At 36.3% G+C, this 25440-nt stretch overlaps 7 protein-coding genes and 1 pseudogene across 10 annotated transcripts; 4 read left to right on the top strand and 4 right to left on the bottom strand.

Moving 5' to 3' along the window:
• Positions 1–1954: 1954 nt before the first annotated feature.
• LOC17893030 (amino acid transporter AVT1G) lies at positions 1955–4622 on the bottom strand. Its single transcript, XM_023785360.1, is given in 11 exon segments — positions 1955–2050; positions 2174–2236; positions 2447–2490; positions 2577–2745; positions 2841–2976; positions 3064–3283; positions 3380–3541; positions 3544–3583; positions 3670–3884; positions 4090–4376; positions 4468–4622. Coding segments are annotated over 11 exon segments (1587 nt in total).
• A 479-nt stretch (positions 4623–5101) lies between these two features.
• LOC17893121 (hsp70 nucleotide exchange factor fes1) lies at positions 5102–7321 on the top strand. The gene is made up of 6 exons (XM_006297912.2): positions 5102–5391; positions 5758–5900; positions 5987–6037; positions 6132–6353; positions 6469–6571; positions 6678–7321. Exons 1-6 carry the CDS (start codon positions 5306–5308, stop codon positions 7168–7170), a joined length of 1098 nt encoding a protein of 365 aa, XP_006297974.1. The 5' UTR covers positions 5102–5305; the 3' UTR covers positions 7171–7321.
• A 164-nt stretch (positions 7322–7485) lies between these two features.
• On the top strand, positions 7486–12466 carry LOC17891684 (transcription factor IIIB 60 kDa subunit). Of its 3 annotated transcripts, none has more exons than XM_023785645.1 (19): positions 7486–7863; positions 7985–8066; positions 8614–8689; positions 8967–9055; positions 9149–9225; positions 9343–9399; positions 9530–9642; positions 9767–9849; positions 9953–10039; positions 10159–10239; positions 10497–10604; positions 10728–10850; positions 10991–11045; positions 11128–11216; positions 11344–11424; positions 11523–11651; positions 11786–11875; positions 11961–12014; positions 12101–12466. In XM_023785645.1, the coding sequence occupies exons 1-19, from the start codon at positions 7802–7804 to the stop codon at positions 12329–12331; spliced, it is 1767 nt and encodes a 588-aa protein (XP_023641413.1). In that variant the 5' UTR covers positions 7486–7801; the 3' UTR covers positions 12332–12466. The 3 variants fall into 3 exon arrangements, with proteins under 3 accessions (XP_023641413.1, XP_006297259.1, XP_023641414.1); XM_006297197.2 differs by having other exon boundaries at positions 7487–7863; positions 10461–10604; XM_023785646.1 differs by lacking the exon at positions 9343–9399 and having other exon boundaries at positions 7487–7863; positions 10461–10604.
• An 818-nt stretch (positions 12467–13284) lies between these two features.
• Positions 13285–16200, top strand: LOC17891985 (transcription factor MYB3R-3). Of its 2 annotated transcripts, none has more exons than XM_023785695.1 (8): positions 13285–13504; positions 13824–13999; positions 14153–14204; positions 14295–14352; positions 14616–14710; positions 14793–14896; positions 14973–15101; positions 15195–16200. In XM_023785695.1, the coding sequence occupies exons 1-8, from the start codon at positions 13463–13465 to the stop codon at positions 16066–16068; spliced, it is 1530 nt and encodes a 509-aa protein (XP_023641463.1). In that variant the 5' UTR covers positions 13285–13462; the 3' UTR covers positions 16069–16200. The 2 variants fall into 2 exon arrangements, with proteins under 2 accessions (XP_023641463.1, XP_006297357.2); XM_006297295.2 differs by having other exon boundaries at positions 13824–13990.
• Positions 16201–16423: 223 nt separating this feature from the next.
• On the top strand, positions 16424–18080 carry LOC111831408 (annotated as a pseudogene).
• Positions 18081–18163: 83 nt separating this feature from the next.
• LOC17891113 (protein AE7-like 2) lies at positions 18164–19150 on the bottom strand. The gene is made up of 5 exons (XM_023785696.1): positions 19021–19150; positions 18802–18910; positions 18587–18686; positions 18458–18503; positions 18164–18352 (listed from the first exon to the last, which is right to left on the bottom strand). Exons 1-5 carry the CDS (start codon positions 19148–19150, stop codon positions 18258–18260), a joined length of 480 nt encoding a protein of 159 aa, XP_023641464.1. The 3' UTR covers positions 18164–18257.
• A 667-nt stretch (positions 19151–19817) lies between these two features.
• On the bottom strand, positions 19818–20564 carry LOC17892206 (metallothionein-like protein 2A). The gene is made up of 2 exons (XM_006298836.2): positions 20414–20564; positions 19818–20296 (listed from the first exon to the last, which is right to left on the bottom strand). Exons 1-2 carry the CDS (start codon positions 20476–20478, stop codon positions 20116–20118), a joined length of 246 nt encoding a protein of 81 aa, XP_006298898.1. The 5' UTR covers positions 20479–20564; the 3' UTR covers positions 19818–20115.
• Positions 20565–21563: 999 nt separating this feature from the next.
• On the bottom strand, positions 21564–24161 carry LOC17892259 (probable protein phosphatase 2C 36). The gene is made up of 4 exons (XM_006297078.2): positions 22653–24161; positions 22448–22561; positions 21991–22255; positions 21564–21875 (listed from the first exon to the last, which is right to left on the bottom strand). Exons 1-4 carry the CDS (start codon positions 24159–24161, stop codon positions 21760–21762), a joined length of 2004 nt encoding a protein of 667 aa, XP_006297140.1. The 3' UTR covers positions 21564–21759.
• Positions 24162–25440: the final 1279 nt, after the last annotated feature.

Genomic DNA, 25440 nt, shown 5'->3' on the forward strand with positions numbered 1-25440 from the left:
CACCTAATTAGTATGTATTTACATTGACTCCTTTTTTATTTTATCGTTTCGTATTTGCCCCTTCATTTTTAAGTTTACCCTCCAGTCCTCTCTATTACTAATTTACTAGTATTAGTCTATTTCTATTACTATCTTTGAAATTAAATTAACATCTTTCTTAAGACGCTTTTTAATTAGCCGTTCAACCGATCAGAACTTCAAGCTTAAGAGATATGCATTGTTCGATGTTCTAGTTTTGTAATACTCTATTTCTCTTAGTTAATCTAGTTATGTAAATGATCAATATTTTAATTGGAACTATCATAATGGCTTCAAAAGACTTCATGTTATCTTCCTAAGAACAATGAGCATTATTTCTTTAGTTATTCTTCTTATAGATATTATTTCTTTCAACGAAAAAACAAGCTCACAAATTAAAACAGAATTTTACTATTGAATTAAAAAAAATTACTCCTAATATAATATCCACAAAACTTGATCACTCTCTCAAATTTCTTTTTATGTTTACAGTTTTTTATGATATAACATCAAATATACCATCATTTATCATAATTATATAAAAAAATTACTAATATGCGCTCATCTATATTTGTTAGTACAAAATTTACACACCAAACTGTTTGCACTAAGAAACCCATAGTATTCAACATATATGACCTAAATTCTCAAACTTCATAATGGCTATTTTGGTTTTGTTAACACTAATCATTAAAAAAAAGTGTATTTTTAATCATAAGTTGTATATAGTTTGGTAGATGTTGGATTTGATATAGTTATTGATAGTGAGATTGTGGATGTAACCCATCTTTCTTGCTGCCACACATAAGTATATGAGACCAAACTCTAATTTTTTGAGGTGATCTCACAAAAAAACCAACCACGACATCCTAATGGTACTTAATTAATTAAAAGGATAAGAATATACATACCTTTAATTGTATTCATTAAATCCAATAACAATGAATTGAGCAATAGCTTTGTCAAAACTTTTGAATTTTATCAAAAAGAAATATATATATTGTTTGACATATTTTGAATATAATTTAACCAAAACAAATTTGTTTAGCCATAATGCTTATTCATAGTTTATATGTGGAATACTTGGTGTTTGTGTTATCTTTGTACAGTCCATAACCTATACCAAATGTAATGACGATTCCTTAACAATGCCCATATATAGTATAACATAAATTATTTTCCAAATATAATAATTTATATTGACATAATTAACTCCAACGTGGTTCTTGCACACCCTACCTCGTATATATATAAGTATATAACAAGATCAAATGCTCTATAGACGTCCGTAATTAGTGCTTATCGTAAATAGTTATAAATAAATATAAATAATATTTTTCTGATGATATATATGCTCACCAAAATAATATTTATTCTTCAAAAAATATTAGACGTTTAAGTTATCATATGTTCAACATTATTTAATGGCATGCCATGTGACAGGTTATGGAGAGAATCATTCATCATTTATATTATTTTTAGAGATCTCCTATTTACTAAATTTTTAGAGTTCAAAACGGAATATAGTTTGATATGAAATGAAATTACGCTAATTTGAGTAAAAATTGAAACAAAAAGTGTTGGAAATGCTGTAAAACCTTTTTATAATGACAAGGTATTCAACCAATCATAAATTAGCTAATCGTATACTTGAAAAGCTATTTGTATAATCTGCTTTCGAGATAGATTGTGTGGATACCATCAGCATGACGGAGTTTTCATATGAAAGGCATCATAGCTTGCAATTACTTAATGATTATCTCTTACAAGTTATACTCATGATATACAAATTCATTCAATGGAAAAGATGATTACAAGTCAAAACATACTTTATTAATGTATTAAAATCAGTGTCTCGTTTTACAAACTCGATTACTCTGTTAAATTTTCAAAACTTAATTTACTAACTGCATTAAAAAAAAAAAAAAAGCACCATTCAACTCAATTCTCCTACTAATCTTCCAATGGCGGAATAAGTCCCGCAGCAACCGCTTACAATGCCAGAGATGATGATGGAAACGCATATTCCAATCTGCCAAGAGAGCAAATAATTTACGAGAAAAAATTAAAATGTAATTGTCATGTTGTATTTGTAAAGAAACAATAACAACTTTAAGGCAAGGCATAAAACAAAACAAATTAATCTGTCTCTTACTTGTGTCTTACTCAATCTACCCTTCAAGATGCTGAGATAACAAAGACAGGGAAAGATAAAAGCCTGCACAAGAAAAACAAAATACGAATCCTTTTTAACATGTTTGATAATGCCTATAACAACTACAAAGCTTTAAAAAAGTCTTATCATATGTTCTTAAGAAAATGTATTTTAGAGATCTGATGAAATATGTAGCTTTTTGTTTAACTAATCTTTATCAAGTACATATTATTCCTTTATCGTTGTCATATAAATCGATGATAGGAGACTTACCACAAGCATTGCGAGGAATGATCCCATCAAAGCCCCCATGACCGCTGCAAAAGATATTAGAACAAATGAAGATAAATATTGTTTTTTTCTTGTGCATAGTTGCATGCACAGAGATGTTAGGGTACATTACCAAAGAATGGGAATGTAAGTGAGACGACCAAAGTTGAGAGAACTAAAATCGTTCTAAAAAAGATAGATACTCCGTAGGATCTCATCTTCACTGACGACGGCATAAGTTCTTCTAAGCTTAGCACGATCGGTGTTATAGATAATGCGTATTTGGTCATTGGTGTTATTACCTAAAGCGAGAGAAAGAGAAAGAAACAACCAAATTTTAGTAATACAGATAGAGACAAACATGTTCTATCAAGTTTGAAAGTTATATATATCTCACCGCTGTCCAAACTGCGATTTTGGATGACGTGAACTGTTGTGGCATATTTAGTGTAAACTGCGATTGAATGGCCTCACCAAACATACTGTAGCCACAAATCGCTACGACTATGTACAAGAATACGCAGAAACCAAAACTGCAAAAGAAGAAACGAAGAGTGTTTTAACCTAACATTATTTACGTCCACTCTAAGTAACCTTAGTTAAGCAAAGAGTGTTTTAACCTAGTGAGAAGCACCAGAGGAAACTTGGATGGATCTTTCATGGAAGAGTAAATGTTTGGGAAAACCGCGTGACCACTGAACCCAAACCCGAAAATCCCAATCGCCACGGGTAAGTTAGCGAGATCAAGAGCTTGTCCACCTGGGTGAAACCCAACTCCATCAACCGACCCGACCCAGAAGAGACAAAGAGCCATCATGACTGAAGAGAAGACTCCTCCGGCTAAGAGAACAGAACACATGTATTAAACAAGGAACGAACATCTCCAAGCTATTTGGTAAGGCTATATGATTATTTATATATAGAGAATAATGAAACCTGAGAGATAGGAGAGTAAGCTAAGGTCTTTGAGCCAAACTGTCGGAAGAACAACAAGAGTAGCTGATATGGCAAATATCTGAGAAGCATCTAGAGGTACTCCAACGATGTTTAGTGAAATGTTGGGGAAAAGTCTCGACAAATTATCGCTCATCATGATATATACTCCACACAACATGCGTATAACTCCATGTACAAAAGTATCTGCGAATGACCAAGAGATCAAGAACCCTTCTCTTAGTTCGGAGATGTTTTTAAGTGTCTATGTAAATGAATAACATATAACTCACGGAGATGGTGAGGCGGCCAGTGAATCCGAAGGCAGCTTGACCAATGTCCGGGTAGGTATGGAGGTCAGGAGAGCTTTCAAGACATCGTTTGAGGAGAATACCGGTGTAGCAAGTGATGATACCGAAGAAGAAGAGTATGAAAAGACCAACCCATCCTCCTTCTTTCACCGCGTAAGGCATTGTGAGTAGACCTACTCCACATAGGATATTGATTCCTGCTCAATAATAGGTTCAACATTGAGAGACAGCTTCAAATAAGTTTTGTAATAATGGTATAATATGTTAACAGCGTGAGCCGAACCGAAAGCCTAATCTTTATCGACTATCGTGCTATATAGTTACCATTCTCATGCCCCTGTCCTAAATTAGTTATGTGTGAAAGACTTTTGAGACAGAAGCAATACCGATACTACGGCTTACCGTTGAGAACAGATTGAGGAAACGAGCAGAGATCTGGTTCTGTGTACGAGAGATCGGTGATGGATAACTTGAGCTGCGATGAAACGAATGATCTGATTGAGTCATCATCGTCATTCTCGGAGAGAAACGGTTGTTTGCTTGCGGAGGATGCAAAGGAATTTAGAATGGAGTTTTGTCGTCTCTTGAATAAGGAGGCGACAGAGCTGGTGAATGATGTCTGAGAACCTCTCCGATGAATGAAGCTGATTGTAGGAGGTGTAACTCCGGTCAAGATATCCACAGATTGACTGAATTTTCCACAAAAAAAAAGGAGATAATACTATTGCAAACCCTTCACACTATTTCTTTTTATATTGAAAAACAGAGGATTTTGATTACCGATAACTCCGAGGCCATGGAGCGGAATCGTGCTGGGATAATGAAGATGAACCGGAATCATCATCTTCATCTTCATCTTCGCAAGAGACATCGACTTGGCATTCCTCGTCATCTGTTGGAAACAATATGTCCCTTTCTTGCTCCTCAGGCTTCATCTTCTTTGTCTCTGTTTCAGAACAGAGTCAAGTAACATATTTCAGGACGGGACATACGAAACAGGAAAAAGAAGAGAACAAAGACGCCATATGAAGACGACAAAAAAAAAAAAAAAAAAAAGACGCCATATGAAGACTAGTAGAAATAGAAAGGAGATTCAGTTGTGAGTGTGATTTGTCGTCACGTCGGTTTTTGGTTAATCCATTATACAAAGCTCCAAAATAGTATTTCTTGGTCGTTTATATTTCGAGTGGAAGTAGCGTTCACAATGCTCCAAAGTCCAAAGTCCAAAGTCCAAAGTCAAAGGTAATTTTGTCAATGCTAGTAATTTTGTTTTAAAAAGGAAAATTCAGAGAACTTGATTTGGACGGTTTGAGTACCGGCTTGAGTCTATTAAAGCCCAAATAATTCATATTGGGCTTCAATCTTAAATAAAGGTTCAATAAAGTGGAAGACGCGTCATCGTCTTCGCTTTTCTGCTTTTCTCTTCAAGAGGTCGACGAGGTTTAAGAATGTTGTAGTAGCTTCGCGAATCATCTCAGGTCTTTTATAAAACCAAACTACCGATTAGCCGACTCTACTTCCTTATCATTACAAAGACGGAGGTCATAAAGTTTCGATTTTTTTCCTTTGGTAATTCCTTTCTCCATCTTCTGTTCTAAGACGGTGAAAACATTCTCCAATGGCGAAAGACGGACCCAATTGGGACGGGTTGCTTAAATGGAGTCTCTCTCACGCCGACGGCACTCGACCCACTCGCCAGTTGAGGTACGAACTACGTTTTTAGTTTCTTAGGTTTCGTTTTGTCCAAGATTGAATTGGGATGCTGGTAGTTATAGAAATCTGTCTGAATGTGATTGAGCTTTCACTTGAGGAGATGAATCTTATGAGTGTTTTCGAATCTGGGTACGTGTAATATAGGTGTTATCTGTTCACTTTATGGGTTTTGTTGGATGCATTTATCGACTCCTGTAGCTATGTAGGTGAAAAGGCTATTTCTTTTCTCGTTATCACTTGTCTACATCTCCATTAAACTCTGTTAAGCTGAAGCGAATTCAGCATTTACTCATAGACTATTTTATGATTGGTGTTTAGTTTGGATTGTTTTGTTGATTGATTCGTCTGATGAGACAGTGAGGAGGATCGAAAATGGTTTATGGAGGCTATGCAGTCGCAGACTGTAGATATAGTCAAGCGCATGAAGGAGATAACACTAGTTATGCAAACACCTGAACAAGTTTTGGTGGAACATGGAGTAACACCTGAAGATATCCAAGGTGATATTTTTGGCCATAAAACATAGTTTAGGCCTTTATCTTTTGTTGTCTTCTGGGGTACTAATTGAGTTTTATTATTCTGGTAGATTTGCTGGAGGAGTTGCAGGAGCACGTTGAATCTATCGATATGGCTAATGGTAAACTATCTCTTACTTGGAACAAGTTTTTTTATTTACCCTTTTTCTGTTGTGGTTGGCACAGTTAGCTAATTGCTAATTTACTATTGTGTAGATCTTCATTCTATTGGAGGCTTGGTTCCTCTTCTTGGGTTCCTTAAAAACTCTAATGCGAATATTCGGGCAAAAGCTGCTGATGTTGTAAGCACAATAGTTCAGAACAATCCTAGAAGCCAGGAGTTAGTTATGGAAGTCAATGGTTTGGAGTCATTGCTCTCAAACTTCACTTCAGACACAGATATTCATGCTCGAACCCAAGCTCTTGGCGCGATATCATGTAAGCCAACTTGTGATATTTTACAGTAGAGATCGAGATGATTGAAACCTTTTGTGATTCTATTTTACTTGGTTTATGATATACTAAAGGTACACCTTTTCAATATGGCATGTAGGTTTGATTCGCCATAACAAGCCCGGAGTCACAGCTTTCAAGCTTGCCAATGGCTATGCTGGTCTAAGAGAAGCCTTAGCGTCTGATAGTGTGAGATTTCAAAGGTAAACCACACAAATACTCTTGACTCCTTTATGTCTCTGTAGATTTAAAAGCTTGGAAGATTCTTGAATTGATGCTTATTTCTTTACTTTATTCCAAATTCTCCAGGAAAGCCTTAAACTTGTTGCAATACCTACTGCAAGAGGATGAGTCAGACCGCAGTATTGCCACTGGACTTGGATTTCCGAGAGTGATGATGCATCTCGCGTCTAGTGATGACTCTGAGACCAGGGAAGCCGCTCTTCGTGGACTGCTTGAGCTTGCTAGAGAGAAAAATGATGGATGCGAATGTAGCAGCATAGATAAAAGCGATGAGAAGCTGAGACAGCTACTTGAAGAACGTATCAAAGGAATCAGCTTGATGTCAGAAGAAGATCTCGAAACTGTTAAAGAAGAGAGACAACTCGTGGATTCACTGTGGAGCATCTGCTACAATGAACCTTCTTCTCTAAGAGAGAAAGGGCTTCTTGTTCTTCCTGGTGAAGACTCATTGCCTCCTGATGTCGCAAGCAAGCTCTTTGAGCCTCCTCTGAGAGCTTCTGCAGCAGATCGTAATGTCACTGAGAAGAAAGAGGAACCTCTGAAATTACTTGGACCATAGGCGATAAACTTGAAGCTTAAGTTTTTACCCTTTTACTTGTTTCTATGTAACTTATATATTTTCAGATAAGATTTGTTGTACTTACAGGTTTTTGTCGTCTTTATGTTATGGCAATTTCTATCTTCAAACTTTAACTTTAATGCTTCTTCAATGCGCGTTTTGTTTACGATTACGGTTTAGCAATAGCCGAAACGGACCAGATCCAATTGACCGGTTTAACCTGATATTTTGGTCTAATTGAGCTGAACGGAAATACAAAACCGAACACGACTTAGCAAATGCTGATCTTGCAGTTATCTCTGAAAAGAGCGCACACGATCTTTTGCTAACTCTTCAGAGCAAATATCTCAACACGTCTCTCAGCTTCGCCTTTCTCCGCCGCCACCGTCGTCGTGACTAGAACCGGTATGCTATATATATTAGTAATCATGGTGAACCAACAAACCACCGAGCCCTAGTTCTTCCCACTGCCTCGCACGATCGTGTAAAAGGAGTTTGTTTCGCCAGAAAAATCTGATCTTTCTCTTGAGCAGTAATACTGGAAGCTGTTGTTTTGAATCGGCTCAACCTCAACCTTGGGTTTTGGATCAATATTAGTAGCTAAGCTGGGAGCTTTGTGAGTCACGGAGCTATGGTGTGGTGTAACCATTGTGGGAAGAATGTTCCCGGAATACGACCCAACGATGGTGGATTGTAAGTGTTTTGATTTTTCACTGATGTTCTATCTTATTGTTTGTTTTTATGGAGCTTATTTGCTGTTGAATTTGTGGTTTCCAAGCTTTGGATTATGAATTTCATGTTTTTAATTTTGCAGGGCATGTAACTTATGTGGGAGGATATTGGAGAATTTCAATTTTTCTACTGATGTTACATTCGTAAAGAATGCTGCTGGGCAGGTATAAGCAGCAGTGCTTTAGTTTCGTTTACCTCTTTTCAAGCTCCTCTGCTGTAGAGATAGAAATGTTTCTTGGTGTCTCATATGGTTTGGAGATGATTAGTAGGTTGTAAGTTTAGAGGGATTTTTCTGTTGGAGAATCTTGGAATTTTTGCCTTATCTCTGCTTAGATGTTCAGTAGTGGTTGTATGGGAAGTTATGAACTTTTTGTTTGGTTGTTTTGGTTTATATTCCAGTGAGTATATCTAATATACTCTTGGCGGTAAGTTTGATACTTGCCTCGACTGGTATAAACTTATTCGTTCAGACCGGAACTTTGTTATGAGCATATCATTTATAAGGTCAAAACTACCAGCGTGAAAGAAGAAGAAAACACTAACTTAATGGGCTACAACAAGTAGAAATATCATCGATAGAGTAGACAATGGATTTTTTCACGACTGCTATCTCTTTAGTTATTTCTAGAGAGTTACTTGAGAATTATACTGCCTTATGGATTAGTTTTTGAAAAGATTTGGTTTAAGCTTACACATTATTTCTATCTGCAGAGCCAAGCGTCAGGTAATATAGTAAGGAGTGTTCAGAGTGGGATCTCAAGCTCACGTGAAAGGAGAAATAGAATAGGTATGCCTTTTTTTTCATTGTTGGCCTAAATACTGCAACTGACACTTCTAGTCTACAACTTTTTCTTATGTTTGACCTCGCAATGCATTTCACTTTTTATTGTATTTCAAGTTTTTCAGTTCAGTAATTGCCTAGGTTTACTCACTGTTCTGTATTTCCCATCCTTAAATCTCCTGCCAAATTTGAGGCCATGGACTGTTTCAAAACCATTGCTTTGTTAATGCAATCTTTGATTAGTGTGGTTTGATTTGACAGACCTTTGTTTTCTTTCTGGCAGCTAGAGATGAGTTTAGGAATTTGAGGGATGCCTTGGGAATTGGTGATGAGAGAGATGATTTGATTGACATGGCTGCTCGATTCTTTTCAGTATGTTTGGTTTACTTATTTTCTGAATAGTAATTTGTAAGGACTTCGACCCCCCCCCCCCCCTTTTTTTTTAACTCACTTCATCTTCTGAAGATGGCCGTTGAGCAAAATTTCACTAAGGGCCGTAGGACAGAACTGGTACAGGCTTCTTGTCTTTACTTGACTTGCAGGTCAGAGTCCTAGTAATCGTCTTGTTCTTTTCCGATTTTTTTTCCTCATTAGAATACCAAGCTAAATAGTGATGTTTTCTTTGCTATATGTTAACCAAAAACTTTCTTAATTTGTAGGGAAAAGAACATTCCGTTTCTTCTTATTGATTTCTCAAGTTACCTACGAGTTAGCGTGTATGCTAAGTTGTTTTTATCTACATACTGTTCAACTTTTTTTTCCCGTCCAATTACATGTTACCTCTACTGCAGTGACTTTTCGTGTCCAAGCTGATTTTATTATTTTGTCTCGTCAAATCTTGTGCAGTTATGAGTTAGGTTCTGTGTACTTGCAACTATGTGAAATGTTGTACATTGCGAACGATCAGAATTATGAAAAGCTTGTTGATCCTTCGATTTTCATTCTTCGATTTTCAAACAGTAAGTGTGTCATCCTTTGGCTACCATTCTTTTCTATATTTGGTTGATGCAGAACATCAGCTAAGAATTAAACAGTTATATTGAATACTTGATCCAACCTACTCATTTCATCTTATATCTGCAGGCTTATTGAAAGGAACACATGATAGAGCTGTTGTGACAACAGCTATAAACATTATAGCTAGTATGAAGAGAGATTGGATGCAGGTGTGACTTTGTTATGTTAGATGATAGTTTCCTTTGTACCGTTTTTCTTAAAGTTAGTTATATATGTGTTTTGTGCTAATGTTAGCTACCTATTAACTTGCAGACCGGCCGGAAACCTAGTGGAATATGTGGAGCAGCACTTTACACAGCTGCTCTTTCTCATGGTATCAAGTGCTCTAAGTCAGATATTGTAAGATATGGTTGGCTTATCAAGAACTATTGTTTTAGTCTACTTTTAGATGAGAGGAAAGATGTATTAGCCTTTTATTTCACTAATTCATTGCTGATTTGCTTTGTTTTCTATTTTAGGTAAACATTGTCCATATATGTGAAGCAACGCTAACCAAACGACTGATTGAGTTTGGCAATACAGAGTCTGGAAATTTAAATGTGAGTTAAGGCTAAGCGTTTCTAGATGTGAATTATATGCTAACTGGTCATATCACATCACACATGATTGATGTTGGGTTAAGTATTTGTACCTGGTTCATATGGTCCACTGCTATTGATTGTTATCGTATGTAATAATGCAACACGGGCTCAATTTTTTTTGGTCCCATATCAGTTGAAGAATTATGTTCATTTTAAAACGTTTATACACATGTGGCTAGATTGATGAGCTCACAGAGAGAGAAAAAGAGATGCAGGAAAGATTGTTTACCATGAAACCAACATCAAACAAAGAGGATGTGCTCTGTAAGCATCAGGATTGTAAACCTTTTGGTTATGGACTATGTGAGGACTGTTACAAAGATGTAGGTCTCCTGTTTAATGCCTGCTTTTTCCTTTCACGTCTTCTGTTTACATAGTTGCGAATCCTCGATAAGTGGCTCCAAAAGTTAACAATCGGATGTTTTTTCCCCAAAATGTTTATACAGTTCATAGTTGTTTCTGGTGGACTTGCTGGTGGGTCGGATCCCCCTGCTTTCCAGCGCGCAGAGAAAGAGAGAATGGACAAAGCAAACGAGGGAGGAATTGGTAGCCTTAACCATGATGAACATGTAAGTTTCGGTGCTCCTTTAATTGAGGATGCAGTTTTTTTTTTTTTCCACCTACCCTAATCACCTGTGTGGGAGGTTAATCAATTTTTCTTTGGTAGTTTCTTATTCTAAAACTCTTTCTTTTGTCGAACTTTAAACAGTCAGAGAAAGGACCAGACTATTACAGTGGGAACAAAAGCAAAAAACAGTGTTCTGGTGAGTGCAAGTGTTGTCTTTCAGATTAATGTTCTTTCCTATCTATTTGCGCATTTGAGAATCTTTTTGTGCTGTGCCCCAGAGAAAAGTGAAAAAAATAAAGATGGGGCTGAAGAGAATGCTGATACATCGGATGAATCAGGCAACTTTTCTGACATCGATGATGAAGAGGTCGGTAACTGGTTTGCTTTCTTGCATTGTAGTAAATGCTACGTCAAATGTATAACCTTGAATATAGAACATACAATTTCACTTGTTATATTTGATCTGTCGGTCATAATATTATAGTTTTGACCAGGTAAATGGCTATATTAACAACGAGGATGAAAAGCATTATAAGAAGATCGTATGGGAAGAAATGAACAAAGTTTATATTGAGGTGATTTCAGAGCCTAGATATCATCTATCTTCTCTTGGATTTCTTTTATCATATATGAGATCAATCACTCATGAGAAAAAGCATTATATTGTTTGTAGGAGCAAGCGGCCAAGGAAGCAGCTCTTAAGGCTGCTAGTGAAGCTTTAAAAGCAAGCAACTCTAATTGCCCGGAACATGCAAGAAAGCTTTACGAAGCTACTATAGCTTCTAAGAAGCAAAGTAGAAAGGTGACTCGAACTTTGCAATTATGTTCCTGGATTCATATCACGTATCTGACTGACTTATGGAGAATGACGTTATGGCCATTAATGACATAAGAATACTCGATCAAAATCTGCTTCTGTTCTCTCTCTTCATATAGGAGAAGCAGCAGAAAAAAGCTGAGGAAGAAAAGAACGCGGCTCCCCCAGCCACAGCCATGGAAGCTGTTCGCCGAACGCTTGTTAAAAAGGTGATGCATTATTAACTCTGAGTAAACTTGTTGGAGTTCGTGTGTCTTCTTCCTCTTGCCTGATCTCGAGTCTTGACTCTTACAGAGACTTACAACGGTAATCAACTACGACGTCTTGGAAGAACTCTTTGACACATCGGTAAGTTTGATGTTTTGTCTTCTGTAACGCTCATCAGTTTCTCAGGTGTACTATACAACTTGCCTTCTTCTCATTTCTTCTTTCAGGCAGGAGAGAATCTACCCAAGAAGTCGAAAACCGAGGCAGGCATGGAGAAGGAGAAGAAGGAAGAGAAGAGCAATGAGCCTGAGATTGGTGAAAATGAGGATGAAGCTGAAGAGGGTGAAGAAGGCTATGTAGAATCATACGACATGAACACAAATTTTCAAAACGGGGAGAAACTATATGAAGAGGAAGAGGAAGAGGAAGAGGATGGTTATGATTTTGAATTGTATTGATCTCATCTCTTGTGATTGTAAACCAAACTATTCGGTCTTTTAGTCGCCGGACAAACTGATTTTGCGTGCAGTAATATACGAGAACCCCCAACAAACTTATGGTTTTATACTTTTATATCATAGTATCTTTGTCTCTTTGATTCTTGCCCAAAAAAAAAAAAAAAAAAAAAAAAAACTCAAACAGATGTTAATAATAAATGTAAAACTATTAATTTTTATTGTTTATTAAATTAAATCTGAATGTATCTAAGTTTAATAATTTTATTATCCTAGTTTATGGTTAATTTATCAGATAACAATTGACAATCACTAACAGATAACTCAGGATTTATCTTATACTAAACTTATCTCACGTTCTCACCTATATTTTATGAGCTAAATGTATATTTTAGTCTATTTTCTACAAATGTAATCTTTTTTTTAAAATATAAATTGATGAGATTTGCCAAACAAATACGAGAAATTTACTTTAATTAATTAAAAACAATGTGTCGGTCCGGAGGACACGCGAAAGTTTGCTATGTTCTTTTGGGCCTTTTGGTTATTTTAAGCCCAATCAATGATTGACTCATCTCAAACAGAATCAGACGGTCCAGATTTACCTACATCGCATACGTGTTGAACGGTCAACGGATCAGCTACGAGTGCCGTTTGAGGTTCAAACCTCTGTTTCTGATGTTAACTCTTTTAGCCTTTCCGACTTTTCCACTCCAAAAGTATTACGACGGCGACAAATTTGGTCTGTTCACATCGGTTCGGTTTGGTTGGCTTGTTCGTTGGTATGAACATCTGACATCTCTATAAATTCTAATAAGTATTGAAATAAACCGGGGCCGGTTAAGAGAATAGGTTACTTAAGGTAAAAAGAACGGCAAGTAACGGTGTGACGTCAGCTGAAGAAGTATTCGTTATAATAGTAGAGAGAGAGAGAGAGCTAATTTAACCCTTTTTTATTTTTATAATGTAAATTTTTTTTTTCTTTGTTTCGATCAAGTCTTCTCTTTCTCTCTCTATCTCTCTCTGGTTCAACGGGCAAAGTATTTTTCGAATAAAGTTTTGGTTTTTTTAACGTTCCTTCAGCCTTCTTCTTCTTCCGCTGCTGCTGGCGAATTCGTGTATCTGTATATCTCGATGAGCTGCAGTTTGAATCCAGCGGCTGCTTCTCCAGATGAGGTTCGTTTTGTGTATCGAATCTGACTTTTTAAGGGTTTTGTTCTTGTGATCAGATTGTAGTGAAATTGAGTTCATGGTTGTTTTCCTCTGTCTCGAAACGAATCCCACTTTCTTGAAATAGGGCTTTTTTATGAATTTCTGTGATTGGAATTGTTATAAACCCTAAAAAAATTTGGTTATGGTTGGTGAATGTTTGAGTTGTTTGCTGAATTGTTGATTTGTGAGATCTGGGTTCTGTCTGCTTTGTGTTTTAAACATGATGGGTTTGTTATTTTAGGGTTTTCTCTGATAATTCTTATCAAATTATTGATTTTTACAGATGGATATCCAGGAAGAAACAGGTGAAGTGAAAATTGAGGGTCAGTGTGTAGAAAATAAGCAATCAACACCTGCTTCGTGCTCTTCTCTATCTGAAGGCAGTGCCGAAAGTTCCCACAAGTCACCACCTACAGTTGCAAGTCCTGCCACTGCATCACCAGCTCATAGGTACCACGAGTTAGTTCTTCTTCTCTCTCTCTCTCTCTCTGAGAAGTATCTCCTCTGCAGCACTCTTTTACCAATTTGGATTACATTTTCTCCTTTGTCAGACTGGCGTTTCTTATGTTCACTTTCTATAGGAGATTGATGTTGATAATCTTTGGTATGCAGGAGGACTAGCGGCCCTATAAGGCGAGCGAAAGGCGGGTGGACTCCAGAAGAGGTTAGTATTTGACTAGTGATTCCTTTGACATATATAAATTGTGGATCACTAGTTCAAAAATCAAGATGAGAGTTTTTCTTATTTATGCAGGATGAGACATTGAGACGGGCAGTTGGCACTTTTAAAGGGAAGAGCTGGAAGAAGATAGGTATAAGTCGTATGTCTAATTAATTCTAGTTCTCGTTACAACATTACAGAGATTTGTGGTTGCAATTTCGGAGTTGGAGTCTTGTCTGAAGTTGTAGATAATTCCAAATGCCTACTTGTTTACTGTCCGTACTATTTACTATCTAGTGAATTACCCTTGTAGATTAACTTGATCATCTGAGGCGTTTACGTTTATTTTCAGTTTTTCTGTGAAGCATTTAGTATTGTTCTTATTGTTTGAAATTGGTGTATTTATTTTCGCAGCGGAGTTTTTCAATGATAGAACTGAAGTTCAATGCCTGCACCGGTGGCAGAAAGTTCTAAATCCGGATCTTATTAAGGGACCTTGGACACAAGAGGTTCATTCTGTTTCTGATTTATCTAATTGGTTGGCATCTTTTTAAGTGAAGTACGAAGGCTTAAAATTTTCTTGTTATGCAGGAGGATGAGAAAATTGTTGAACTCGTTGAGAAATACGGGCCTGCAAAATGGTCTGTTATTGCACAGTCTTTAACAGGTCGAATTGGGAAGCAATGTCGAGAAAGGTAATAAATTCATATGAGCCAATCATTTTTCTTATAGTTATTTTGTAAGCTTTAATCTCTTTTGAAATGTATTTAGGTGGCACAACCATTTAAATCCTGATATTAACAAGGATGCTTGGACCGCAGAGGAAGAACTAGCTCTCATGAATGCTCATCGAATTCATGGAAACAAATGGGCTGAAATAGCCAAGGTCTTACATGGCAGGTATATGCTTTTCTTGGTATGCTTCAATGGAGTAATGACTATAGAAAGCCTAGCACTGGTTTTTATGAAGAGCTTACCAAAAATATGTTGCAGGACTGATAATGCAATAAAGAACCATTGGAATAGTTCACTGAAAAAGAAGTCAGAGTTCTACTTAAGTACTGGTAGGTTACCACCGCCAACAACAGCAAAGCATGGTGTTCCTGATAGTGTAACTAAACGTTCATTATCTGCTCAGAAAAGGGGTTCTGATTCAGTAACTCAAACCCCATCACGAACTACAGATTTAAAGAACCCTGATGAAGATGGAAATGGCCAGTCAAACTCTTGTGTTCCGCTTGAAGAAAGAGTAGCTGCTTCACGAATGACTGTTGTTAATGAGTATGCTTATTCTCCTCAGTGTGTTAACCCAGAGCCATTGCCAGAGACTGGTGGAGTGGCAATGAATGGTTATCGTCTTTACTACAAGCCTCAAATAGAGTATTACATGGCATCAGAAGCGGATACGCAACGTATGTATGGGCATGAATGTGGTTGCAGTCCAATTGCATCACCAGTTAGCTTCTTCACTCCACCGCCCTGTAGAAATGAGTACAGTAACGGCTCAGCTCCAAGAAGTCCTGAATCTTTCCTGAGAGAAGCTGCCAGAACATACCCAAACACACCTTCCATCTTCAGGAAAAGACGACCCAGGGTTGTTATTCCGGATAACAATGATGCCACGAAAACAGCTGAAGTTAGAAAGATTGATCAAAAGGTGGATGATGGTAAAGATAGTTCAGAGAGCCCTGTCAGTGAAGAGGTTCAAAATAATGGATCAAATGCTTACAATCTGTCTCCACCATATCGGATAAGATCGAAAAGAACAGCAGTTTTCAAATCAAGACAGCTTGAGTTTATATCTGCAGAGGAAGAAAAGGCTGATGATGAAATCAAATCAGCTGAGAAAGATATGCTGCTTGACTAAGACTCTCAACCCCTAGGCTAAACAGAGATCTCCTCCTTATAACACGCTTTGGTTTTCTTTATATTGTTTTTTTTTATATATTTTTGGGTTAATGTTATAGCTGTGATTAATCCAAAGAATAATTTACAACTCCTCACATGAGTTAGGTTTTTTGTTTTTTTGTTTTTTTTCTCAAAAAAGGAAAAACAACAAAGGAGAAAACAAATGTCAAAAAGAGCAAAATATATTATACAAACTGTTACTAATTTTCAGTTTGACTTTTCCCAGATTTTTGCTATTTTAAAAAATTGAAAATTATCTTTTACAATTAACAAAAAAATATAAATGAAGAAAAGACGATCCAAAACTAGCAGCCATGAATGGAGAAAAGACAAGACGGATGACATTTCTGATGCTTCCTGATGATTTGGTAATAAACTGTTAAGCCCGCGTCTCAAGATTTCATTACCCAACTCTCTCTTTAGTCTCCAAGAGATTCCGCTCTCCTTGCTTCAACGGAACTTTATCAGACCCGAACCCTCCTAGGCCACACCGAGTGTTGTCTTCATGTTTGCTTACGGCTACGTACCGGCACTCAGCCACTACGTTGGTTCACGCTCTGTCGGGAACCAATCAACTCCACCAAGACAATGATCCTGGTTTCCACTCTTACACATGGCGTCGGGCACCATGCACGCGGGTGGCCTGTGAGTACCACTCTATTTGCGTCCTTGATGGGAAAATTTATGTACCAGGAGGTTCCGAAAATCTTAATCTGACGAATTGGATGGAGGTTTTTAATACCAAGACCCAAACCTGCGAGTTTCGCAGATCCCTAACATGGAGATATTTGGAGGCTCTAAGAGCATGCGCATTGGTGTGAGACTTATTTTGGTCACATGGTTAAAATATGAATATTTTGATCATGGGACAATTCTTTATTTTTTATATATGAGCATTAGTGTCCCATGTTTTTGCTCTCATGATTAAAATAATAATATTTTAAAATTTTAAAAATTATTTTTTTTAAAAAAATAAGTTAAAATATTAAAGATTGGATTAATATAAAACATATAACACTAAAATTCAAAACATTAAAAAGTTTCAAAGTTACAAAAAGTTGAAAATAGGAAAAAAATAAATACAATTAAGACATTAAAAATATAAAACATAAAGCATACAAAGATTAAACCAACATTTTATTCTATTCATAGAAATATTAGAATTCGTAACAGAAACCAATACTAATTATAGTACAAATTATCTTTATATGTGTGTAAATTTATATATATATATATATATATATTTCATAAATACTGTATAAATACCTTTTAAAAATAATTTAAAAACTTTATAAAAATTTTGTAAACTTTTTAAAAAACCTATAAAAACCTTATAAATGTCGTTTAGACCCTTTTAAAACCTTATAAATGTCGTTTAGACCCTTTTAAAACCTTATAAATATTTGGATTTAGTCTCTCAGTAGTAATGATGCTCTTGATATACCTTATCAACCGTATAAAAATTTATAATTTTTCATATTTTAAACAAACAACAAGGAAACAAAAGCATAATCACAGCCAACAAAACACTCAAACAGTTTCTAATACTAACCCTATAAAAATATATCACCCTTGATGATAGAAAAAAAAAAACATAATTCAATAAAATATTAGCCACGTGGCTGGAAGGACGAGTGAAAAAGTCTCGTTTTAAGAAACGGTTCTTTTGATTAATCGTATTTGTGTTTTATTTTTTGAACAATTATTCGGTGGGACGATGCATAACTACGGCGTTGCTCATGCTCTAAGTACTTAACCGCAGTGTTTGAAGGAACTGTCTATGTGAGATGTGTCAACAGGGATGTGTCTTACAAGATGCACAAAGGCAGATGGAGAGCGGCAGACATAGCGCTCAACTATGAATGGGGTCGTGCAGCATGTTATTGTGTCATAGCTAACGTCTTCTACCGTTACAATTATAAAAGTATCTCTTGGTATAACTCCAATGAGAAAGCATGGACAATTTTGTAGGATTACCTTGTGTTAATGCTATGCAAGTTTTATGACTAAAACAAGTTAAATAGAATATAAAAATTACTAGGCTCTTGTTTAGAATCGAATGTCATATAAGAGATAGAGCACAAGAAACTAGAAAGACGAACGACAAAGGTAAAAATCATCCTAGAAGATATATGTCATGGATGAAAATCACACACTTGCATGCACTGAACCGAATTGAGCCACAAAGCTGGGATTCTCTAATCCTGCCGCCACACGTTCTTTGTCCCCTAGTTGTTTATTAACTGCAATTAATTTAACACTAATTTGAGGGATCAAACTACTCAACAAACAAACCTTTTCTTTTTTTTTTCCATTAATTGCAACCAGAAAAATAAAAAATGATATACCTGAAGCCTCATTTGCATGACTCCCTGGTGCTATTCTCACATCGACCTGAGATTTTCCATCACATCAAAATTAGCTCAAAAATTACGAGGATTCTGTAAGAAACAAGAACGTTTGTAAATAATTTGTACCTTGAATCTAGCAGGTAGGCTTTGTAAAAGTGCTGCGTAGATGCAAAGACCAATAACTTGTGGCAAGTGACAATGTGGAAGAGTTGGAGTGATTGTAATTCTGTACTCAAAAGAAAAAGATGGCACAGTTTAGTAGGTCGTCTCGGGATAAAAAGAAAAAAAGAAAAAGGTAAGATGAATTAAATCACAATTATTATAAGTAATATTTTTGTTACCTAACGTAACTCTTGTCAGCATCAACTTCAACAGATTCTTCTGTAACTATGTTGAGGTCTTCTAAAGAAAGGTCACGATGCTCTGGATCTTTGATATCTCTTATACGATTTGTAGATTGTTAAGGAAACTAAAAGAAGATGCAATACATATGAATAAAACATAAATATGACAAAATAATTGTCTTAGCTAGTTAGGGAGATCTAATAAGAGAAGGATATCAAAAATCTCGAGGCGGTCAATTGGTTCAACAGAAAACTCATTGGTATCGTCATTGATCTGATCAGTACGAACACGCCGCTCTCTCTTCGGGTAAACAATTGGGTTCTCATTGACTAGCCTAGTTTCCATATTTTTCTCTCCTGAACACATAATTAAACCCTACCAATCAATATATAGAAATCCAATTGATTGTGAAGTTGTGCAACCTTAAGAAAAAGAAAAAAAAGGAAATATAACCAAAATATATATAATACCGTGATAAAAGTTCTCTCTCTCTCGATAATGATATTTACTTTAACAAGAGCTTTGACCTAATCGGACTACTGTATACAATTTGTCTCGTGATCTCTATAATGTTTGTTTTGCAGTCAAAGTAACCTTTCACATGACAATTATATATATTTGTCTATGAGTCAAGTCGAAGCCTTAAAAGGCCCATAAAACCATGTTTAATGGTGGGGACTTTTAAGGTTAAGAGCCCACCAATTAAACATTGCTCTAACACTTTTATTGTGACTCTTTTTTATAAATAGAACCAAATAAAGTAATGTTTGGAAATCTGGTTTGATTTATACAACTGCGACCCAATAATTGTGGTTCGGCACGCGGAATAGATATACACTTTCAATTTTTCAAATTAACATGTTCACACGAGTCAAATTTTTGGATTCAAGGCTACAAAACATACTCGTTTAACTAAGAAAATTCACAACTCGGCTTCTCGTTAGCTTACTAACGTTTCTCCAATTCATAAACAACGGAGAGGACCAATATGAAAAGCCAAAAAAAAAAAAAAAAACAGAATTATGAAGTATTATAACTTTTTCATTCCATTCGAAGAAGGAAGTACAAACTCGTCACATGGCAGAGACATCTAATAATAATAAAAAGATTATATGATCATTAAACCACACGCAATACTAGACTACTAGTGTCGGCAGGCTAAAAAGATTAAGCTGCAGCCGATCCTTATTATTACACATAATTAACCAAACCTAAAACACACCATTTAAGGTCACTTTATTTTAAATTAAAAACACTGTTGATATTAATTAATCTCTGCCTATTTTTAAAAAAAAAGTAGATATGTTTCTTCATTTACAGGTGCAAGGGTCACACTTGCAGTCAGATCCGCACTTGCAAGCATCGTTCTCAGCGTTGTTACCCTCGCCGTAAGCCTCGTACTGGTTCTTCATCGCCGGCGCAACGCCCAAGACAATAGTCTCAGTTGTTGTCGTCTCGCCGGAGAATCCCAAGTCTGGGTACATTTCGCACCTGAAAACAAACCAAACATAAAAACCCAATCAGTTATCCGATGAAAACAAGAGACCATGCAGTTGTTGCATGCAACGATTTCACCGGAATTAAAGATAAATACGAGAGCGTACGTACCCTCCGCATCCGTTGCCGCACTTGCAGCCAGATCCACAACCACAGTTTCCTCCGCAGCAAGACATTCTTTTTCTTATAAGAGAGTATTATGAAACCAAATCGGATTTGAGATTTTTAGAAACTTGATACGATCGCAGAATGAGAGAATGAATATTGATGAGGAAAGGGTAGCTCCTAAATATATTTATAAGCAAAAATGAGATAATACTGACCATACACGTGTCGCGATCTTTCTCCGCTCTTATCTCCTAAATATCAGTTTTCTTGTTATTTACGTTTTTACCCCTTTAGCGGCATTGATTCTCGTACGTCGGTTTTAATAATTGTATGGTTCAAATAATTGAGGAGTGTGTGTGTGTGTTGGTTCTGGTACGTTCGAGCGCATACCTTAAGTTCCGTGTGTTACGGTCTTTATCACCGTCCAGATCTACCACCGCCTTACGTGTACATCTATATCTACGGCTGCGATATGTTTTTCTATTTTCTTATTTCTTTTTACGGCTGTGATATATTTAACGTCAGTTTTTTTTTTTTTTTTGTCAGCGTTTAACGTCAGTTGTCCACAGAATATATATTTTTTTGGTAAAAGAATATTTCAGAGATCTCGATATTTTTTGTTAAAAAAAAGAGATCTTGATATTTGTGAAGTATTTTATTAATTGATATTTGTGAAGTATTTTACAGTTTTAATTTTTACAATAGTAAAATAAAGATATTTTTTAGGACGGGAAATATCTTAAAAAAATATCCAAAATAAAGTATTTTTGGAGTATTTTGTCGTATCTAAATAAAGAGCTATTCAATAATAAAAAAGACTAGAAAATTCGTTGAAAAAGAGAATGGAAAAAGGGTAGAGAAAGTCACTAGGGATGTGTGGTCCGGAGAGAACGTAGCAAAAATCAGGTTCGTGAATCTTATCCGAATTATAATCATTCATATGCAAATCAAATAGTGATTGTTCTTTTCATTTTCTTTGTAAAAAGTGATTCCATGTACATATGTGATCAATTCATCTGTGTTTAGACTTTAGAGTAGTACTATTTAATCCTTTGATATAAGAAAGGATAACACTTTGCTAGGCTCGATCTGCGTATAGAATATACATTTATTTAAATCATTTTGAGAAATGGTAAATTTGTATATGCTTCTTGCACTGTATATATAGTTTTCACTTTTCACCTATCACTGACGTAAATTGGTAAAAACAAATGCAACACAGAGCAGAGTTTAAAAATATGCGCGCCCCAGCAATGATGATATTAAAAACTTTTGTGGAATCGCCAAAAACTGAAAATTCTAAAGCTAATTTAACAAGTCTCTCTTCAAAAGAGATTACTTAATATTATTCACATGGAAGATCTCCAAATTCTTCCTTCAAGTGAAATCACAATCACCGAAACATCGTCATGATACTTCCGACGATCTCCTTGTGGTATCTCCAGCAATTCATGGAAGTCCATTCCTAATATAACAAAAACAAAGAAAGTTGCACTTGAGTTTATTATAATCAAAAGACGACTGCAATAGTTAAGAATCTCAAGTGCGTTTTTGCGTTTTTGTTCTTATTTTAGTAGTACCATATTTCTTGGCAGCTCGAAGGAGAACTTCTTGAACGAGATGTTGAGCAGGATCGCCTTCAGGGAAGGCTGAGATGAATGAGTCAACCTCGAAGATTGCTTCCTCGTTAGAGAAGTATTCATATAACCCATCAGAGGAAAGGATTAGGAACTTGTCACGTGATGAGAGTCTGTGGTGGTGGAGGGATGGACAGCAAGTGATGTACGGCGATGTTCCCACGTAGTTTATTCTGAACATCTTTAGAAGCGCCTCGTTCCATTTTCGCTGAGGAATTACACATTGAACTATTACCAAACCCGAACCAAACAAATTTTTTTTTTTTTAATGCATTTTTGTTTCTACGTTATCATATATTCTTAAAACCTTGTACGTAGCCTAGTTAATCCAAATCTATTACCAACAAAATGCGAGATATATCTTATAACTGTTTAACTAAGATCGTCTATATATATATACCTGTTTAAGAAAGCCAGCCCCAAATGCACGAGTGACCTTGAGATTACCTTTCACTCTATTATTCTCTATCGCTAATGCATCATCAGGATGTTCCTTCTTGATTCTTGTCACTTCCTGTCACATACAAACAAATTATTATATCAGTTTATTGTGTGCATCGATAAAAAGAGAGATTTTGGAATCAGGACTGGCAAAAGAGTTTCACCTCTTGGACACTTGTGCTATGTTCCTTATTGAGCTGAACAGGAACCAAAAGACTCAATCCTTTTTCTGTGACGAACAAGGTCTCTAATGGACTCTCTTCTTTGATTCTTTCAAGCTCTTTTTGTATCTTCTTCTTCCCCTGATCTGGTCTCCGAGCAAGAACTGCTCGGCTATCTCCTACGCTCATCACGTAAACGTCTTCGCCTTTCATCAATGTCACAAGAACGCAAGATCCCATCAGTGCTAGTTCAGGATTCTCATCAACCATCAAATCAAACGATTCCTCTGTTTTCTTCAACGCTTGTTGAAGAGCTCTTAGGACGTCTTTGTGGTTAATCGTCTCCAAATCCTTCTGTTTCGTTTTAATATTATCATTAGACTCGTGGCTTGAGTTATGCTCCCAATCGCACCTCCATTGTAACTTCTTCACGTCACTCGTTATGTTACTTGGTTCGCAAACAACATTGTCCCCATTCATCACAGGACACTTCTCTTGTACTGAATCAGAATCATGCTCGACTGTACTCTGTTTCTCGATCTTGGACTCCTCATTTTCACTATAATATTCAAGATTCTTAGATTCGGATTCAGCTTTATCGATCCATAGCAGCCCTTTGAGCTCGTTGAGCACGGCGGTGTAGAGATTCTTGAGAAGATAATCAGGTGGATCTGGACCGCTGAAACCGTCGTAAATGCCGACGAAGAGCCAACCGTTTTCCTCAGAGAGAATAACGTGAACTCGATCTTCCCCTGCTTTCCCCTGCGCCCATTGTATCTTTGGCTCCTCCAAGGCAGCAGACTTGGTCTTCTCGTCTTCTTCTTCTCCTTCTTCAGTTCTAGAGTTCTTCTCGTGGTTGTTCAGGATCGTGCTTGAGTAGTTGATCTCAGGTCTACCATGATCGGAGTCTGATGATTCGTCTGATGAATCGGAACACATGGTGATTGGCTCGATCACGCTCTTCTTCGAACGAGTTAAATTGTTAGTGACCAGATTCGTTAATACGTTTTTGAATGTAAGAAACTTTTTGTTAGGTTTTGGTTTCGTAAATGATTTGCTTTTATTCTTCTTCTTCTTCTTCCCTGAAACCAACCCGCTTTCGATGGGACCGGACAAGAACCGGCGTTCGAATAAACCGGAGCCGGGAACCGGCTTTTTAATCGGACCACGTGGCACAGGCTGTAGAGGCAAGGAGGCGAATCTGTTGGAGCTCTCGAACGCGGAGGCTAACCCAGACGCGTCTGTTGATGCGGGAGAAGCCGAGAGAGCCGTGGAAGCATTGGCGCTAACGGAGGCGCCGGAGATCGAACGGAAAGTTGTCGTAGTTCCGGGTATCGGGTCGGGTCGGAGGGGAGATTCCGGCGGGAAAGAAGATTTAGATCCGGTGAGAACTGGACGGACGTAGCAGAAAGAGTGGCCGAGGTTTTCTTGAACTGTTTCTACTCCGACATCGTATCTAGTGTTAGTTTTCCCGGCGCAACAGCCACTAAAGCTCCCTGCTCCATTTCCCATCTTGAGAATGTGGAACGACCAGAGCTATTTAATAAAAACGTCACCGTTCAGTTAAGAAGAAAGAAACTGTGTCGTGTTGTGTCGCATGATGTTGGCGAATCGGCACCGTTAGTTTAGAAGTAGATTTTGTCTGTCGAGACTCGAGACTAGTATCGAATAGTAGCTTTGGCTATTTATCTTGGAGCTGAAAATGATGAAGAAGAAGATGAAAGAGTTGACTTTTTATTGAGGTTTATTCTGTTGGGGTTATGTTAATATTCCGATTTTTATTTGAATTAGTAGTATAAACAAGTTAATGAAAATTTTGACAAGTTAATAAAAGTTTTTTTTTTTCTTACGGATTTCAAATTTTTGACAAATACTTGTCCTTTTAGTAAAACTTGTCATTTTCATTTTTTAAATAAATTTGTATTTTTGGTACGAGGGAGTTGACTTTTAACGAAGGGTACGCGTGGTGTGATCTTATAAAATTAACAGGAAAGTATGAAATTATTAAACTAATGGAATGAAAAAAGTCAAATGACTTACATACATGTTAATTACATGGCTAATTCGGTTAGACCAGTCACAAAGAAGAAACTAACTTGCTTTAGCTTCTCTCTAGGGAAGGCAAATCTGTGTGCTAATGACTTAGCAAAACATGCTTTTCAAACTTAAAAATCATCAAAAGTAAAATAACTACAAAAAAAAAGTATACATTAATAGATTTGATTGGTTATGGTTTTGTATATACAGTATGTTCTACTCGTCATGTCTATAAGGAAAGTGGAACGAGTGATACTTATGTTTATGTACTTGTAATATTTGTTTATGATTTTGATAAAACTTGTTTAAAACTAACTTCTTCCAAAAGATGTTTAAATCAAAGTTTAATTAAACTATGACTAAGTATCATCAAGTATGAATGCAGAAAAGAAAAAGTATTGTTATTCCGAGTTTGGAAATGAATATCATAAAAAGATACCAGATATTCTCCAAAGAGTAGCTGGCTGTTTGCTTACGTTGCAAAATATGCATTGCATGAACTCTGCAATTACCAGATTTCTTCTGTTTTTGTTCAAATCTTTTGAAAAATTCAACATTTCATGCTTCTGTTTTTTTTTTTCAGACCTTTATAATTAAATTAGTAATACTGCTACTAGTCGATGAAAATGCCATGATCAGGACAGAGTGGTCGAACATTCAATTCTTTTTTTTGTATTAGTTTATAAAGCAATTAGTTGATCAACTTAACCACATATATATATATATATATATATATATATATATATTATTATAG

Source organism: Capsella rubella, unplaced genomic scaffold (assembly GCF_000375325.1).
Source record: "Capsella rubella cultivar Monte Gargano unplaced genomic scaffold, Caprub1_0 scaffold_3, whole genome shotgun sequence".
In the NCBI taxonomy this organism is placed as follows: Eukaryota; Viridiplantae; Streptophyta; class Magnoliopsida; order Brassicales; family Brassicaceae; genus Capsella; species Capsella rubella.

Excerpts from the sequence above, each read along its gene's own strand:
- LOC17891985 (XM_023785695.1), top strand. The coding sequence starts at position 13,463 with ATGAGCTGCAGTTTGAATCCAGCGGCTGCTTCTCCAGATGAG. Across the intron at positions 14,711-14,792 it reads AGGGACCTTGGACACAAGAG|GAGGATGAGAAAATTGTTGA; the intron begins GTTCATTCTGTT and ends CTTGTTATGCAG. Across the intron at positions 14,897-14,972 it reads GGGAAGCAATGTCGAGAAAG|GTGGCACAACCATTTAAATC; the intron begins GTAATAAATTCA and ends AAATGTATTTAG.
- LOC17892259 (XM_006297078.2), bottom strand. The coding sequence starts at position 24,161 with ATGGGAAATGGAGCAGGGAGCTTTAGTGGCTGTTGCGCCGGGAAAACT. Across the intron at positions 22,562-22,652 it reads ATAGCACAAGTGTCCAAGAG|GAAGTGACAAGAATCAAGAA; the intron begins GTGAAACTCTTT and ends TGTATGTGACAG. Across the intron at positions 21,876-21,990 it reads TCGAGCTGCCAAGAAATATG|GAATGGACTTCCATGAATTG; the intron begins GTACTACTAAAA and ends TTGTTATATTAG.
- LOC17891113 (XM_023785696.1), bottom strand. The coding sequence starts at position 19,150 with ATGGAAACTAGGCTAGTCAATGAGAACCCAATTGTTTACCCGAAGAGA. Across the intron at positions 18,504-18,586 it reads GCCTACCTGCTAGATTCAAG|GTCGATGTGAGAATAGCACC; the intron begins GTACAAATTATT and ends GGAAAATCTCAG. Across the intron at positions 18,353-18,457 it reads TCATGCAAATGAGGCTTCAG|TTAATAAACAACTAGGGGAC; the intron begins GTATATCATTTT and ends AATTAATTGCAG.
- LOC17893121 (XM_006297912.2), top strand. The coding sequence starts at position 5,306 with ATGGCGAAAGACGGACCCAATTGGGACGGGTTGCTTAAATGGAGTCTC. Across the intron at positions 5,392-5,757 it reads CGACCCACTCGCCAGTTGAG|TGAGGAGGATCGAAAATGGT; the intron begins GTACGAACTACG and ends CTGATGAGACAG. Across the intron at positions 6,572-6,677 it reads GATAGTGTGAGATTTCAAAG|GAAAGCCTTAAACTTGTTGC; the intron begins GTAAACCACACA and ends CAAATTCTCCAG.
- LOC17892206 (XM_006298836.2), bottom strand. The coding sequence starts at position 20,478 with ATGTCTTGCTGCGGAGGAAACTGTGGTTGTGGATCTGGCTGCAAGTGC. Across the intron at positions 20,297-20,413 it reads TGCGGCAACGGATGCGGAGG|GTGCGAAATGTACCCAGACT; the intron begins GTACGTACGCTC and ends GTTTGTTTTCAG.
- LOC17891684 (XM_006297197.2), top strand. The coding sequence starts at position 7,802 with ATGGTGTGGTGTAACCATTGTGGGAAGAATGTTCCCGGAATACGACCC. Across the intron at positions 9,226-9,342 it reads TGTCTTTACTTGACTTGCAG|GGAAAAGAACATTCCGTTTC; the intron begins GTCAGAGTCCTA and ends CTTAATTTGTAG. Across the intron at positions 11,425-11,522 it reads TGAACAAAGTTTATATTGAG|GAGCAAGCGGCCAAGGAAGC; the intron begins GTGATTTCAGAG and ends TATTGTTTGTAG.